The 18,626-nt window shown below is 35.7% G+C and overlaps 1 protein-coding gene across 1 annotated transcript in view; it reads right to left on the reverse strand.

Annotated features, from left to right (window-relative positions):
* Positions 1-6,544: 6,544 nt before the first annotated feature.
* LOC138323376 (neuropeptide SIFamide receptor-like) overlaps positions 6,545-18,626 on the reverse strand; it is a 51,028-nt gene continuing 38,946 nt past the window's right edge. Inside the window, exons 2-3 of the mRNA XM_069267961.1 lie at positions 10,132-10,231; positions 6,545-7,690 (exon numbers count right to left, since the gene is read on the reverse strand). Coding sequence (XP_069124062.1) covers positions 6,898-7,690; positions 10,132-10,231 — 893 coding nt within the window. The 3' untranslated portion in view covers positions 6,545-6,897. The remainder of the gene's footprint in view (positions 7,691-10,131; positions 10,232-18,626) is intronic.

Below are 18,626 nucleotides of genomic sequence, written 5' to 3' on the forward strand. Positions count from 1 at the left end.
GTGTTTGAACTGAGAGTGCCATATACACATCAGAACCCATTCGTTTAAAATATATTGTACAAAAGTTAAGTATGGAACTACTCTGTTTTCATTTACAAAAACATGATATAACAAACTATACACTACAGCATTTAATTTAGATAGAATTTTTTTTTAAGATAGAATCATATTTGACCAATAATTAATCATCTTTATTTTAATGTCAATTATAAGTGGTCTAGTACCCAGTTCGCCATATACCATTTATAACTTGGTGTACTTTTTTCCAAATCCAATAGCAGTTTACAAAATTAAAAAAAACCCGCTCAATTGTTTGTACATTTGTAAAACCCTATATCTCACAACCGTATAACAAAACTGGTTTAACTGTTTTTTCAAATAGTTCAAAAATACATCTTACCGATAAATTCAATTTTCTGCCTTTTCTTAAAATATCATACAAAGCAATCGATGTTTTTTTAATATTCTGACTCTTTGCATCATTAAATGAAGATGAAAATATTCAGGTTTACGATCAAGCACTGGGGGCAGCAGGTATAATTCTATACGCCCGAACTCTATGCACAACAGATTTCAAATAGTTTTTTGACCACAAGCAGATCACATGCGTTCCGTGATTTAGAATACATACAGCTATTGATTTAGAAAGTTGTTAATTGGTTGTACATTGTATATCCTATCAGCAATTTCTTTCGGCTTATGGTTGCCGTAATGGCTTATGGTTAAGAAGTGAAAATAAAAATTTTCTTTAGAAATTTCGATTAAATAAACAAATGAATTCCTATAGATTCTGAATAAGCAGTGTTATTATTTTGTGTATCAGTTTACTTACTGTTCAATCAATAACCTAGTTAAGCAATTGGTCAATTTTCTCATCCGATACTTGGACAACATGCAGAGAATTCCCATTTTCCATCACACGATAACTTGGAGTCAATGTTGGTGAAGGTATGTAAGCACATTGCGTAATAGGAATGGCCGTTCTTACATAACATTGTCTATTTAAAGGACGTTAAGGCCTAACAAAAATGTAATTATATAGTAGCAGACAATTCATCTGAAAACCAAACCAAAACACTTTTAAGAATTCGTCAAAGTGCTTAGTAATCCCACACCAATATGGCGTTGCATACATTGTCGTTAACGACCTGTTATTTGAAATTGAAGTATATGTCATGGAACTTACTCATAGAAGCTGAAGTGTATATTTTACACACATCCCTGCACATTTTGATAAATCACTACCAAATATATTCTAAAGTCTACTTGAAGATGCCATTTTTAAAATGGCTGAACGCATATCTGCACATTTCTAGCAACTGCGAACGTGATAATATTCACATCAGTCTCAATCCTGTAGCTATCTTTTCTCGTACGTAATAATTAAATTGAAGTAGGTTCCGTTCTCTTCAAATATCAGACCAATACAAGTGGTCGTTACATTTAAAGCCTTTCCTGTCAGGTAGACGAAAACTGGTTACGGCATAAAATGTTGTAACGATATATTGCATGATCGCTCTTTCGTTCAGTCGGATTTAGGAGTTACTGACTTCGAAGTGCATTACACAATGACGCCCAAGTTATATAGCCATTTCATGTCGTGAATATATAAATATTACCAGTGTCAGAACAGTCTGTAATCGAAGGAATCGGGGTTGACCTTGAGCTGTGTGACGAGTAACTTCGATGAAGCTGATTTCACTCAGTCGCCACTAAGGAATGTTTTGTCAGTATACACCTAACTGTGGACATTGTCCATTCTGTCCCCCGGCCGAGACACACCAAAGACTATAAAAGTGGTAGTTTCTGTTCCTGCTTAGCGCTCAGTATACAGGGAGTAGGATGACTGGTTCGCCCGTTGTCAGTATACTGTGACCGGGTGGGGTGTGTTGCTTGGTGTCTTCGGCGGCATCTTTCAGTGATATAGCACTATAAAAAGGGCAACAGTTCCACTATACGAGAAGACACAACATGAATATACCGCAGTCTCCCAAAACATGCATCCAGAACAACATGCACGCAATACAGCGCATACATGGGAGGCCGTCCTTACATGACCATAGCTGCTAATAGGACGTTAATTAAACAAACAAACATTTCTGTTGTTTTCCGGGGGATATTGTTTTGGGCTCCGTCCGTCCGAGATACTTTTCTGGGCTATTACTCAAAAACCGTTCAGCGCAGCTCCTTGAAACTTTCTGTATACATCAATCAAATGATCTAGTTGTGCCCTTTGCAGTTTTGGACCTTCCATTTTGGGAATATTTTTCCGTTACCATGGAAATACCAAATTACAATTTCAATTTGTTTCCGGACTTTAACTCCAAAACCGTTCACCTGTTTTTTCTCTCACCTTACTCAGTTTTGACTACTATGATTCTCCATGAGTCTTAGCACAACTTTCATTATTCACTTTCTACAAAGTAGAAGAGCAAAGCCTATTAATGTTTGTGTATTCTAAGTTTCCAAAAGTATGGTATGCGATATGCCTAATAGATATTTCCCCTAAATATATTTATTTTTGTTCCTCAATTATCTATAAATCAGAATATTATATCTTATTTACACAAAGCCAGATCTATATCTGTACGATATCCGTGTGGATTTAATTGATCTTAGCAGTACAAACATCATTTATCATAGTTAATATGACTTAACTATCCACAAACGTCAACCGTCTTCCCACGCGACCCTTTAAGTTGCCCTGCTCCTGTCATTCCGTCGGTAACGATGTACAATTGATAGGTAGAGTGACGTAGACTTCCTGAGTTTCTTGTTTGATATATTTATGTTACCCAAGTTGATGATGATTTTTCTGACGCAATGGCCTACACGATGCCACTTTGATGTACAAACACAAATTAATGTTACTGTCAAAATCAGGGCAGTTTCACTATAACAAGTTCATTGGGCTATGGAGGTTGATGACATCATTTTTTTTTATAATCAGTCTTTTTATGGAAATATCGCCTGACTGTTGATGTGTTACGTGACAGAAACTAGATACCAACCACAATAATTACAATATAGCAGGCAACAGGCAGCACTACTACCTATACCTAGGTGTTGTATGATATGTCAGATTAGCCATTATACATAAGTTCACAAATGAGACAGACAAAGGATATGCAATGTCAATAGGACAGTAGACAAAAACACTTCGTAATAAAATAATTCAATTTTGCTTGTTATGAGCATTTCTATTGGCTTAACGATTACATTTATCAGCCGATAAAGGAATAAATGGCGTCGCCGTTTGTAACGTCGCTTCTGATTGACTGAGTTGACGGCGTAATGATTTCGTAGACAAAAGTGTCCCTAGATAAATTTTGAATATTGAAGAGATTTTCTTTAGTAAACTGAGCTAAAAAGATTAATTTGGATAGATATTTTATGTTATGGAGATATAACACAAAAATCTTAGTTTACTTTCATATTTAGAGTGCACTGAGATTTTTGTGTGATATTTCTATAATATAAAAAATCTATTAAAGTTAATCCTGAATTAATTACATTAACTTTGTTGCCTTTTCTCACTAATTACACTCTGACTATACATTGGAGTACTGTAAACCAACTTATTTTCACGGACAATTTGAATTCGCGCGAAAATAAATCGCCACGAAAAAGATACACGTATAATAGAGCGTTTTACATGTAAATCATGAAATTACATCGCCATGGAAATGTTGCTGGGAATGAAAATTAGTGTACTTCACTTTATCTGCAATGGTGTTAAAAACGAAATGAAATACAAAAAAACGTAAATCTTGGGAGTACATGAGGCACTTGATAAGGTACGGATCAATCGTTGGTGGTTACAGACGTATTTTTTAAGTTCATTTCAATCTTCGTGGTATTTCTTGTGCTGATCTAAATGTCAAACTTTGCACAGAGAATTTTACATAACTCTCACACCTCGCAGTAATTGATATATATTTTCGAAACCAGACACTTTACTTCCTCTTCCGGCTTCATTGAAAAGATGACATGCACATTTACAAAAAAAATAATAATAAGAAAGTCAGCAAGACGGTTATGAATTTAAAACGGGTTATTTGAAGCAATACTACTTTCAAATTGGTTGATTATTATTTGAAAAAATAATGGTCTTTTAAAAGACAACGTAGGTACCAACAACATCGATTTGTTTGAGGTTGCTTAGTAAAATTTCCAATTCGGCGAAAATTGTGACACAGTGAGAGTAAGTCATGTTAACTGAACCAATCCGATCTTTTGATAAGTTGTGTATGTTAATAACATAAAATCTCGATAATTTCTTCCAACTCCCTGTATTACAGTTTATGTCTAATGCTTTAACCAATCGAACTGTTTACAAACGTTCTTAATACCAAGAAATTGGAATTCTAAGAAGTGCGCTGCTGCTACCCACGTTTTCCCGATAGTTCATCTATGAAATAACACATGAACGGGCACTTTAAGGCTTTGCTACCTCATTCGGGTAAGAAATCCTTTATATCAATGCACAAACAGGAAACTAAACTATATGTATTTTGTCGTTATAATCCGATCGAGAAGCAAACACCGTTAGTAGAGGTATTAACAGTTCGGTTTACATTAATGTCACGAGCGTTCGCAGTACAATGCAATTAATGGTCACCGTGAATTGATTTCCGCAAAACAAACAATTTACTGCATTTTAAGAGATACCTGATGACTTAATGACAGCTTTCTTTCTTGGAAAATGATAAGCCAAATTTAACTCTCCTGATGATAGTGTGAAAAGTACAGTAAGGTCTAGTTCTCTGCTGGGAATAAAATCAGGATACTTACTGAAGCTCGTCATGGCATAGTTCTTTTGCTTTTAAAGTGTGTGGACAAGATCTACTCATTCGTAAGTGTTAATCTAACTCTGTCTGTGAGAGTCATTCATCTCCATCACTAGGGAATAGCTTACCAAGCCCTTTAAGCTTAGCGCTCGCCAAAGTCTATAAAAGTGGTAGTAACTGCTGCTGTTTAGCATTCAACAAACCGGGAGTGCAACGTCCTATTACTATCAACAGCCAGGGTCATGTAAGGATGGTCTCCCATGTATGCGCTGTGCTGCATGTATGTAGTGTCACGTGCGTGATTTAGGAGACAGTGGTATATTCGTGTTATATCTTTTTGTGTAGTGGAATTACTCAAGTATTCTGCCGGAGACACCTAGCAACACATCTCACCCGGTCACATTATACTGACAACGGGCGAACCAGTCGTCCTCCCTGTATGCTGAGCGCTAAGCAGGATAAAAGGGTCTAACCTATGTTCCATGTATTGGAAAGTGCCTGAACTTGTATTCTTCTGAAGGAAGTGTCCAATCGGGCATTTATATTGAACAATATCTATATAACCCTTTTCCTGCGAAAGTGTCCTGCTAAGATCCCTTCAACGGGACGTTTCCAACCTACTTCTCTTTATAGAAGTCACAACATAAATAAGTTCATCGAAAAGTGTCCAACTGTACCCTCATTCCGAGGAAATGTTTAACCTAGATAGGCCATGTATCTATACGACTAATGTTCTGCAGGCCATGCTATTTCATCAAACGGACTCTAGTTGAGATATTGATTCTAATTGGAACAAGTATAGATTACAATTACGGTGTTTTATTTCTTCATATCTACCTAAGTGGTATGGGATAGTCATGCATGTAACTTTTCACTATCAGCTAATGTCGGACTATACATTAGGCCTATAACATAGCACACATTGCTATATTAATGTTCGTTTGTAACATTGCACTGGCATGTTCTAGTCTTATCTTCTGCATTTATCTGAATACTTTAGGCTGATTTTCCTATCGAATATTTATCAAGTATATAATTAAATCATCAATGTGATTGAATTATTCCTGGCCATTAGATATATACCTTTCCTCCCGTTTAAGACATTAGCGATTTAATATACTTTTAAATCACGTCAGAACTCAGATGGAAGATTTATTTTTCCAAGAGTAGACCTCAGTATAACATATAACGGTTGGCGTTTGTCCTGACCATTTTACAAATGATACCAATAAAACTAATTATATATAGGGATGTATTGACTTGATGGGTTTTCAAAATGTTGTGAAATTGCATTTTGCTATTACTGTCCTACAACTAACATTAACAGAGGTATAATAGGTTTTTATCTTTACAAGTACTTTACAATTGATTTATTTCTAAAGGTTATAGGTATCTTTGATTTTTTGAAGTGATATTTTCCCTATAAAACAATCAAATACGAATGTTCTGAGCATACACATGTATCAATTAACATTGCAATGTTTATATGCATTCCCATTACTTGAACGGTCAGTCATTTGATGCAGGGTTATCTAGCAGTAGCTGGTACTTATGTCACCTTAATCTATGCTGTTTAGGGCGATAAATGTATTTCTGAAATAATTTTCGCAGGTTTCAAAAAACGCGAATCGACATGTGTATGAACTATGTGTGGTGTTATATATGGAGTTTATTATTTATTTCCCCCTGTTACTCTCAGATAAAACTAATAATTCATAATTTTTCTGGAATGCAGAAACACATATTAGAGGCTATACAGATTATTAAAATCAGTTTATTTATGTTTATTTAATTTAACATATTCAAACATACGAAAGCGTAACACACAATGCTCAAAAACATAAAATGATAATGAATAAATAATTTATATAACATTTGTTTCCCAATTGTCAACTCACTCATTGAGCGGTGTTAGAAACTCTTCAACGCTTCTCAAGTAGTCTCATGTATTTCCCGTTGGACTTTCCACATGTACCCCTCTTTGAAATTGGACTAGTCAAATATGAAAAAGTGATAACCTAGGTTTCAACTCTTTACAAATGCTGTCATAAACTTCTCACTACTCTGTGAGTATATTGTTATCATTGTCTGTGTCACTCAACAACTGTTAACTTCCTGACGTGGATGTGTCCTCATCCTCCTTTCTGAACGAGACGGTCATGTGACCATTTGAATATTCCACAGACATGAATTTGGCGGGAGAATACATTCTCGTCGGTCTCCGTGTCGAGTCGGTCAGAGCAGTGCCATTAATTGTTGATTGGTGCTTCAGAACTTGGTGTGAAGCGTCTCCATACCGGTAACATCGTAGCAACGTCTTAAATCCCCTCCGGTACTTTTTATTGAAAAGACAGTAAATTAGTGGATTAATACAACTGTTTGAGAGACCCAACCATTGAAGTGCTGGTATGACGTATTTCGAAAGCGTGATGACAATGTCATCGTCACGAGTGAGATTTGGTGAGTAATAAAACACAAACCGGATTACGTACTGCGGTAACCATGACAACGTAAATAACGTTACAACCATTGCAAACATTTTCACAACTTTGATTTTAGATTTCTGTATCACACCGGAACTGTTAGCGGAGTGTCCGGGCACATGTCTGTTCCAAACTCTAATGGTGATCATCATGTAACACACTAGAATAAGGACGAGCGGAAGTGCGTAACAAAACAGGAAGAGGGCGATGACAAAGTATCCTCTTTGTAAGTCATAGGTGGGCCAGTGTGTTCCGCACATCTTTATAGTATAAGGCGGATCGCCCACGAATTCCTCGTGATAAATAAATACCGGAAGTTGAACAACGGCTGCCACAGCCCAGATCATAAACAGAGCAACACGTGATGTGAACGTCGTAAATAACTTCCTCCTCCAGGTATTACAGATAGCCATGTACCTGTAAAATAATTCACAAATCTCACAAAAGGATTACATACAAACATACAACACATTGTTCACAATGACTTTTATTTGACTTTATAAGTGTAACGTGCCATTAGCAGTCAGGGCCATTTAAAGGCGTGATCGTGTTTTTAGTGGAAGAAGTTTAAAGAATAGCCCCTTCCCCATGCTAAACCTCCCCAATCCAATCCTTATTCATGATTTTCTTAGTTTAAGTTAATATAACTAAATATATTGCTCCATGCAATGTATATAAGATCTTAAATGAGTTTCATAAAATCTCATATGAATTGAACACGAATTTAAGATATTTTTATCACATAACTACAACAATCTACATTTCGAAGAATCTCACGTCAAAATGTATCGCGAAAATCTAGTGGTAGCAGCCATGACTTCACAACGAATATCTAGCCAATGAAAATCGCTCCTGGTCAAATCACACTATTGATGTATGCAAAAATATAACACGGGCGAAATCGCTAGATATCAGACGGATTATATGATAAATATAATTTTGTTCTCTGGTATATTGAGGCATAACATGAGCACCAAACAGTGTATTGTCCCTCCTGCTTAACATCCCCACCCATAACTCACAAGGGACTGCGATCTGACTTTAATCATAAGTCATATCATGATGACCTAACTCCTGGGTATCTGTAAACAAAATAATAATAAAGCTTATGGTTATCAGAGGGTCCAAATTGACCCTCCTTATCTGTGTCACGATCATTGGTGACCATATTTGGTCTTTTTTGCCATGTTCTCAAATGTAGAATAGCGGGGTATCAGGTAGCCATTGGGTTATAGTTTTATATTAAATTGTTTCGCTAAAATCTAATAAACGTTAACAACTTAATAATAATATTTTTGCAGATAATTGTTAATACGTTAATTGATACCAAAATAGATAAATCCCGCACATAATCACAGAAATATGATCAGCTCGGAATTGTATAAGTAAGTTAAGGTAATTGTGCTGTTTTTGGTTTACACCACCCATAAATAAATACATCTATAAAATCGAATCAATTAAGGAACTTTTCGCAGTCACCGATGCCCACATAAAACAACATATTAAATCCTTTATTGGTATATGTTCATAGTGAACTTTATGATTTCTGAGATAATTAAATTAAAATTGTAGTCTTGAGTGATCTTATCAAACGAATGACATTTGTATAACATAAAAAATATCTTTTTTATTTTATATTATTTTATGTTTTCGGTTACTAATATAAAGGGTTCATGTCAATCCTATTTGTGACACATTGTTTGAGTGATTTAGATCTAGGCTTCATGTCAATCTTTTTTGTGACACATTGTCCGAGTGATTTAGATCTAGGCTTCATGTCAATTCTATATGTGACACATTGTTTGAGTGATTTAGATCTAGGCTTCATGTCAATCCTATATGTGCCAGATTGTTTGAGTGATTTAGATCTAGGCTTCATGTCAATCTTATTAGTGACACATTGTTGGAGTGATTTAGATCTAGGCTTCATGTCAATCCTATATGTGACACATTGTCCGAGTGATTTAGATCTAGGCGTCATGTCAATCCTATTTGTGACACATTGTTTGAGTGATTTAGATCTAGGCTTCATGTCAATCTTTTTTGTGACACATTGTCCGAGTGATTTAGATCTAGGCTTCATGTCAATTCTATATGTGACACATTGTTTGAGTGATTTAGATCTAGGCTTCATGTCAATCCTATATGTGACAGATTGTTTGAGTGATTTAGATCTAGGCTTCATGTCAATCTTATTTGTGACACATTGTTGGAGTGATTTAGATCTAGGCTTCATGTCAATCCTATATGTGACACATTGTCCGAGTGATTTAGATCTAGGCGTCATGTCAATCCTATATGTGACACATTGTTTGAGTGATTTAGATCTAGGCTTCATGTCAATCCTATATGTGACACATTGTTTGAGTGATTTAGATCTAGGCTTCATGTCAATCTTATTTGTGACACATTATCCGAGTGATTTAGATCTAGGCTTCATGTCAATCCTATATGTGACACATTGTTTGCGTGATTTAGATCTAGGCTTCATGTCAATCCTATATGTGACACATTGTTTGAGTGATTTAGATCTAGGCTTCATGTCAATCCTATATGTGACACATTGTTTGAGTGATTTAGATCTACACAGCTATCACTAATTGACGTTAATGTCTGATGGTCAATCGTCGCAATGGTGTCAAAATATGTACATACAGAATAAGAATAGGTCATGATGATGGTCGTTTGGTCTAGTTGTCTGGTTTTCTATTACTGGCCTCAACTTCAAGTTTGCAAATTCGAGTCAAATGTGTGAAATCGGTCTGAAAACCTTTCAATACCACCCACACCCTAACAATAACGTAAACGAATCGTAAGTGTTAGAGAGAACCAGGCCAAATGATAGAGATAATACATACCTATCAACGGCAATAACGGCCAGAGTGTTGACGGAGGCACAAACTGACACATGCTGGATGAAGGGTGTAGTCTTACAAAGGACTGGACCAAACGGCCATCCTGAAACACACAAAAACAACAGTTATTATTAACAAGTAAAACAATATATATAAGTGGTGCAATAGACTTAGTAGTAAATTAGGTGTAGCGTTTGAAATTCCAACTAAAGCATTTGTGACTTTGCATTAAGAAGAACGATTCGAATTCCCGAATATACTGAATGAATCAAAACACCAGATTGATTAAATAAAACTTTTATATGATAAGGTTGAGTTGCTGCCTCACCAAAGACAACTATCTTATGTGAAAGTTTTGCTTGATGTTAAATTTGGTATAGTAATATTATTACAGACAAGTGTGTAGGCTAGTTGACGCACCATTGTATTTACTGATGAAGTGTTGTTTGTTTTAGTCCTATGGGTATGTTAAATTTTATGTTTAAGAGTTCGTGGGATGCGGAGTTCCCGGGGAAAAACTAAAGTCAGTAGCTGTTAACTACTCCATGTAAGATTATGGAAACTCAGAGATGAAAGGCTTGTGGCAATATGTTGGAATATCTGAATCACTCTACCGCCGCTTCTCCAAGTATTATTCCACATTTTTACTGGATAGGTTACTGAAATATGGCTAAAACCATACACTGGTGCTGTCTATTTAGACCAAGGAATGTCAATGTTGATGAAAGTTTGTACTTTGCGAATCTGGCAATACTACTTACAGTTGGCAATCATGATTATGACAAGTTCTTTTGTGAAGAGAGATGTAAAATTCCCGAAATAAACAAGACATTGAGATAGATTTTAAATCTTTTATTGTGTGAAATGAGAAATTTATGTGTTAGATCGCACAGGTTGAATGGCATTTGACAGAAGGGTCTGTGTTAATTCCAAAGCATATCAACCATCAAATTTGCATATTGGCAATCTGTCAGCTACAAGAGAATGTAAGGTTGTTTTAAGTAATAAGAAAGAAGACACTTTACAGCGTATGATTAACTCTTAAAACTACTTCTTGCGTGTTTTAATACTAGTAATTTATATGTTATTTATAAAACACAGGGTAGAATGCACACAAATGTTCATATTATAAAAACTTTTCCTTTATATTATTTTCTTATTTGTCACTTTATTCAAATTTATTTTGTCGTGACAGGCGTTTAAGATGAAACCTCAAAAATCTGAGATGGTCACAATAACTCACACTGGAAAAAATCACTCTTAATATTGTGTAGTAAGCAAGAGTAGGAACAACCGTCATGGAGCCTCCTGTTATGTTTTGTAATTGTGCAGGACCTTATCACATGAGTAAACGCTCAACACAATGTGAGGTAATGTGAACCGAGACATCAGAGAAAATATCGCTAAGAAAGGAGAGAGAGAGAGAACCTCAGTTTTCTTCGCTTTTACAATAGCAACTAATGGAATTTGCCATATTCGATCCACAGTGACTTCCTTCCTTACATTAAATGATGTAACAATTATATACGATTACGCAAAATTTGAAATATACCAATATACATTGGTTTGCTGAAACTTGCGCAGAGAACAAAAAGAAAGGCGCAATCATTAGTAATGTTTTCTAACGTTAAATTGCATAATTATTCCATTACATTGAATATATATATACATTTTAATGTTAGCTTCCGCCAATAAATTCGATACGAAGTCAACCATAATTCAACGGTTTTATTGCCCAGGCAGGTTTAAGACCTATTGATTTACTCAATCTGCAACATTTTTATTGCTACACGTTATGTGATATTTTCCTAACTTCGCCAAGAATAGTTCACAATTAATTTTGAAATACGGAAACAAGCAGAAGAATTGAAATAGACTTTTATGCGGTATAACTCTTCGTTGAGTTTAAAAGACTTGACATTTTGATGGCAACGGTATTTTGCGTGGGGCAAGGGATCATCCAATATTAGGTCTGCCGGAATCCAATGCATGTCTGTCTGCATATCCATGCCGCTATTTTATCAAGGTTTCCCAGTACACGACCACATCATCAGGTGCTATTGCTTTAATTATGAAAAGAGCATCGATGATTGATCGTGATCGGTGTAAAAGCATTTTCGAAATTCGAACATAAAACATGTGTTGTTAGATATACTTAATGTGTTGTTAAAACACCAATGCGACATGATAGAGTTTAAAGGAATTATATATATCAAACGCAGTAAGGATAGACTTGGTAGTGCGAAATCACGTTATGAATCCACCGTGAAGTTGTTCCGTAAGCCGTCCCCGCCCAAACATCACACACATACCAAACAGCAAAAATATAACAAGTTTAGTGCTAATTAAAAATAAAACAAAAAACGAAAGCTAAAGATGCTTTGACTTGGAAAATACGTTTCGGACACACAATGCACGCCTGGTAAAGATAAATAGCATATTTCACATATATCTACACGCCGAAAACACAGTACATTTCTACCAGATCTCCACACTCTGCATTCTAAAATAATTTCTGATAGACTCAAAACTCATCTAGGTGTGTGCTATCCGATTTATTTATTTTACCGACCGTGATCCCCGGACACTCTTCAAACGTATATCGTACAAAATGTTCTGTCAACTAAACTTGGGGCCTAAATCGCACACGTGTTATCTGGAATTGTGATGAATACTAAAGGCCCCGAGTCGTTCATTTGCTATCTGGTAGTCGTAATGCATACTAAAGCCGTGAAATTTTCCCACCAACTTTAAATAATGGTCAATATCATTTAAATGAATAAATCTCTCCATCCCAGCATACAACAGGCCAAACATCAAGTCTCTGGGTCATTTGATATTTAAAACAAAATTGTTGAAAAAGGAATAATGTTAAGGATGGCATTTTTGTTTGTTTGTTTGATTAATTAACGTCCTTTTAACAGCTATGGTCATGTAAGGACGGCCTCCCATGTATGCAATGTGTTGCGTGTATGTTGTGCGAGGTGCGTTTTTTGGGAGACTGCGGTATATTCGTGTTGTGTCTTCTTGTATAGTGAAACTGTTGCCCTGTTTATAGTGCTATATCACTAAAGCATGCCGCCGAAGACACCAGGCAACACACCCCACCCGGTCACATTATACTGACAACGGGCAAACCAGTCGTCCCACTCCCGTTATGCGGAGCGCTAAGCAGGAGCAGAAACTACTGTGTGTGTGTGTGATGTAATGCGTTTAAGGATGCTCTATTACACACTATTTGAACATTATGTTGATTATAAAAAGGCATGTATCTTACGACATAAATAGTTAAGAATGTAGAGACAACGGTATGACGCTCAGATTAAAATCTTTAAGGGCGACTTCACATGTTTATCCAATTTTACCGAGTATACCACTACTGCATCATTTCAGGGATTCTACTTAATACTTAAATTGAAATTCGTAGAATTTATGAAAGTTTGTATGAAAAAACTGACAAAAGTGCTAAAATATCCCATATTAGTGTTTTAATGTTTCCAACCTGAACATTAGAAACCCGAGTAGAAGCCACAATATAATCTAATTTTGAAATTATGTAAGCTAAGATATAATTGTGGGTAGACGATATACAGAAAACGAAAGTATGTGTTAACAGTGTAAGATTTAATTGTAAAACCTATTTGATCTCAAATGACACCTCCGTACAATTTAGCGAATAAATTGCTTTATAGTTATCACACAGAGAATAGGAACCCAGGCAAAGCTCAAGAGCAACTAGCAGATCTAAGAAAGAACACTATGCTTTCAATATGATAATCATATGGGATTTTCTGTCTTCATAAATCCGAACGACAATATCTTGTAGTTCATGCAGAATGGTAATTCTTCATAAGGTTTCATTTACATCATTATATTGGTTTTGTATGTATTTATTTATACAGTATTTAATCAAAATTATAATAAATATCATTGGTATTAATTCTTCCTAAATCCGGTTCTTTGAGGAAGCTATCAGTCTGGTACGTCTTTGATCGAAATAAAACCTCGGTCATTTCTGGTATGTTTGTCAGAACGATAAATAACGATGTATATTGGAATTTCGTAATGTAATTCACTGATTTCATTAATTATTCAATCTAATTTCCTCCATTTTGTCAATGCCAAGAAATGTCATTCCATCGTTTTGGCCACCATTCACTCACAAATTGACCTAAATAATAAAACGACCAGAGACATTTCTAAATTTGAACAGGCGATGAAAGAAAACCGGAAAAAATGTTTCCGGTAGGTTTGACCATACATTTGATTAATTCTGTGAGAATAAAATTATCGATGGCGGATCCAGCTTGAATGAAGCATATTGGTTTATCTTCTTTGAATGGTTAATAAAACAGGCATTACGTGTTCGTGGAACACTAAAAGGAGGCTTTGATTTTTGTACGCTGTGTAAGCATGGATGGTAGTCAGGCGGTGTGTAGAGGGGTGTCCATGTCACCATTGCCACACGGAATATCCTGCTATAGTCATCTTGACCAGTATAATTACTCGGGATGGGGCTACAAGTGTCCTTGATTTGTTTCACTTTTACCAAACCGTTCCAAACACGTGTAAGCATTTGATATTAAATGAAATTGACAGTATTATCATATCCAGCTATTATCTTCGATGAAGCGACATTGTTTGCTATCAACAAGCATCATTGTCGTCTGCATTTAATTCAACGGCCATTTTACCCACAACTTTTTGCCTTTTATTATAGGTAGGGAATTTCAAGTTTTTTTATTCATCAAATGCAATAAAGCATATAGGTTATATTTCGTTTGTTTGTTTGATTATTTTTACATCCTATGAACAGCCAGGGTCATGTAAAGACGGCCTCTCGTGTATGCAGTGTGTAAAGTGCGAGTTGCGTGTTTTGGGAGACTGTTGTATATTCGTGTTGTGTCTGGTATAGTGGAACTGTTACCCTTCTTATAGTGCTATATCACTGAAGCATGCCGCCGAAGACATCAAGCAACACCCCAACTGGTCACATTATACTGACAACAGGCAAACCAGTCGTCCCACTCCCTTTTTGCTAGTTCATGAAAACAAGAATAACATTTTATAGTAATTCGTACAAGATAGCTGAGGATAATTCCACATTCAATTACTTATACAACTTAACATGTTGATACAATATATTTTTCATACATATATATATATCTTCCTACTAAACACCCATAAGGAGTTTTCTTTTACATGTAGCTTGCAATGAATATTTACCTAATTTAAAAATCTAAGGATCATATCAATACCTTCTGGTTTATCTCTAGACATTTATCACTCCAAGTACCTCATCTAACGTAAAATTCTGGTCTAATTCAGGATACACACAATCATTATTTTACCACGTCATTCGAAGAATGAGGTTCACCCGCAAGGACTTTAAAACATTGAAAATACTCATCTAATGATAAATTATCGGCGATAGCTGAAACTTGCATGTAAAGCAGGATCATTTCAATGGTCCCGACCAAGCGTTGTTATTTTTCGGTTCAATCCGAAATCCAAGATGGCCGCCACCACCACTCATCTTGAAAACACATTTTGTGGACTTCTCAAGTTCTACAGGTGCGATTTGGCTAAAATTTGCCTGAAATGATCCTGATCTGATCTTGACAAAGTGTTGTTAGATCTCTGGTAGATCCTAAATCGAAGATGGCTACCACGACATCATATCTAATTACTTTTTATACAACTATTGCCAAAGTAGTCAGATGACCGTTAAGGCCCTTGGGTATCTTTATCTGTACTCGTCTTCCTCTTAACGTCTCCCTTGACACTACGGAATGTGTTGTCTTTGCTTGAGTGTCCCCCCCCCCCCTTATGTGAGGTAAGTTCGGTGTTCTGTCCCCTGGCCAAGACACACCAAAGTCTTCAAAAGAGGACTGGTTTGCTTGATGTCAGTATAATGTGACCGGGTGGGATGAGTCTTCGGCGGCATGCTCCTGTGGGATATCACTATAAAAGTGTTCATCTATGTTCGTTACACGAATATACTGCAGTCTCCTAAAACATGCACCACGCACTTTACCCACGCAACACACTACATGTATAAGAGGTTTTCCTTGCATTACTCTGCTGTTAATAGACGTTCATTATATTAAACAAAGAAACCCACATATTTCAAAGTCATAGTAACCTTACTCTAAGGATAAATTTTGTATATACAAAGTAGTAGAGGGCAAAATAGGTCTGCTTCAATGTCTCTTATTTGCAGTATGCAGGTTGTAGGTAATAGCGCGGTTTCATCACAAAATATAGTCCTCACTTTATAAAGAACAATGCTTGGTTCAAATCAATCAATTGAGAATAAAATCTAAAGACACTATATACTGATTCATTACTGAACAACAGACTCTGAAATCCAACAAATGGATATTTGAAGACAGATACACGGAATATTTTACAAATAACTCAATACAAACATAGATACATGTGTGTAAGTATCAAATTAAATTTAATGTTGCTTCCGTAACTGAAAATCTGCCCATACAGTACACCATTACTGGGAATACATCCTCCTCTTTTGCAGAAGTAAATAAATTGATAAATAACCGATTCTTAACTGACACTGTATCAATTAAATTAGTGTCTGGTTTGGTATGCCCTAGTGTTGCGGACGAAATTACATTATATAATTATTAAATTGTTCAGAGGAAACCTTAGTGAATTCGGGACTGTGCACTTTAGCTTAGATACGTTTGATATACTTCATTATGATAATATGTCGCTCAGGGAAAGGTATATATTTGTCGTCATAACAACATGATTAGGCGTTAGGTATAAACGATATTGATCGTCGTAATTCTGCTTCGTATTTTCCAAAACTATTATTGTGTATTTATCATATCAAAGACATGTACATTTAGCTTACACATTTTAATTATCCCCCGCGAAACGCGTTTACGGGAATATTAAGTTAGGCGCCGTTTGTTTCATTGATTTGGTTTAGAAGGTTGAACATTCCTTTTGATTGGTTCTGACCCCTTGTCGAAACACATCATACTCTATAAAAGTGATAGAGTCTGCTCATGATGTCAGTATAATGTGACCGGAAGGGATGTGTCATTTGGTGTATTTTCAAGCAAACTTAAACAAACAATCAATTAATATCATATTAGAATAAAAATAATAAAAATAAATAAATAAAAATATGCTATTTTCTGATATATGCATATGAAACTGATAATAATAATTAAGAAGTTTGATGAATGAAGGCTATCACGGCAAAGTCATTAAATTTTTACTATCGGCTTAGCACGCGTACATATACATTAACTTGATACAATCGAGATTCTAACATATAGAAACGTATTTCCAGACATTAAAGAGATAGATACCCATCGTTAGCGAGATCACGTTGTTACAACATATCAATGCATACCCCTGACCTGTACTGTTATGTAAATGTAAAGTGATCAGTCGAATGTAAAACGTATCCGTACAATCGAAAATCAACACACGACCTCAGTGTTAATGGAGAAACCTCAAAGCCTAAAATTAATTAGGCTTACATTCAAGAGCATGGTGGAACAAAAAGGAAGTTAATTTATTCCAGCCGCATAATCTCCTAACTAAATTCAATGTATATAATGCCGATAACATATGCATCAACCGTTTCCATAACGACCAAACTATGGAATTTTAATGAAACATAATATACTATTCTGCTCTATCGTGCTTCCTCACCGCGCAAGTCATTAGGACAAGCAAATAATTAAAGGCCCACTACCTTTCCGGAGCAAAATATGAAGCTTTCTTAAAAACATTAATAACATTAGAAAATGTATACCGATGGCCTAATATGAGGTTAGAACACGAAACATGTGCAAGATTTCCTGCGTAATATATGATAACAGTGGAGTGTCATTTCGCTGTTTTGCCGTCTGACGCAATGATACTCAACTACCGCGCGGTATTTAGGACGACGGCGGGAAACATAAGACGACCCGCGTTATGAAAATTAAGATTTAAATTTATATTAATCAAATTGTTTAAAAGGTGGTGATACATGTAGTATTGACGGTAAGTTAATAACTTTTGCGACTTTACAAAATTACCGATCTAGTTTTACATTCCTAATTTGAAAATTAAAAGCCGTTTCGGAAAGGTAGTGGGCCTTTAACAAAACCGTTTTTATAATATACTTGTTAACTTTTTAACCAATGGAAACATGTAGTGCTTATTGAATTTTAACATAAATACTTTCATAACATAACCAATCTGATTAAAACACAGATCCTAAAAACCACTCCGTTCAATAGAAGATCTGACAATATCCCATAAGGGGTCACGTCCAGATGACCTTTAGACCACGTGTACTTCAGGGCAAATGCAGTTTCTTCGGCGGCATGCTTCAGTGATATAGCACTATAAAAAGGGCAATAGTTCCACTATACAAGAAGACATAACATGAATTTACCGCAGTATCCCAAAACACGCACCTCGCACAACATACACGCAACACACCGCATACATGGGAGGCCGTACTT

The sequence above is a fragment of the Argopecten irradians genome, chromosome 5 (assembly GCF_041381155.1).
Source record: "Argopecten irradians isolate NY chromosome 5, Ai_NY, whole genome shotgun sequence".
Lineage (NCBI taxonomy): Eukaryota > Metazoa > Mollusca > Bivalvia > Pectinida > Pectinidae > Argopecten > Argopecten irradians.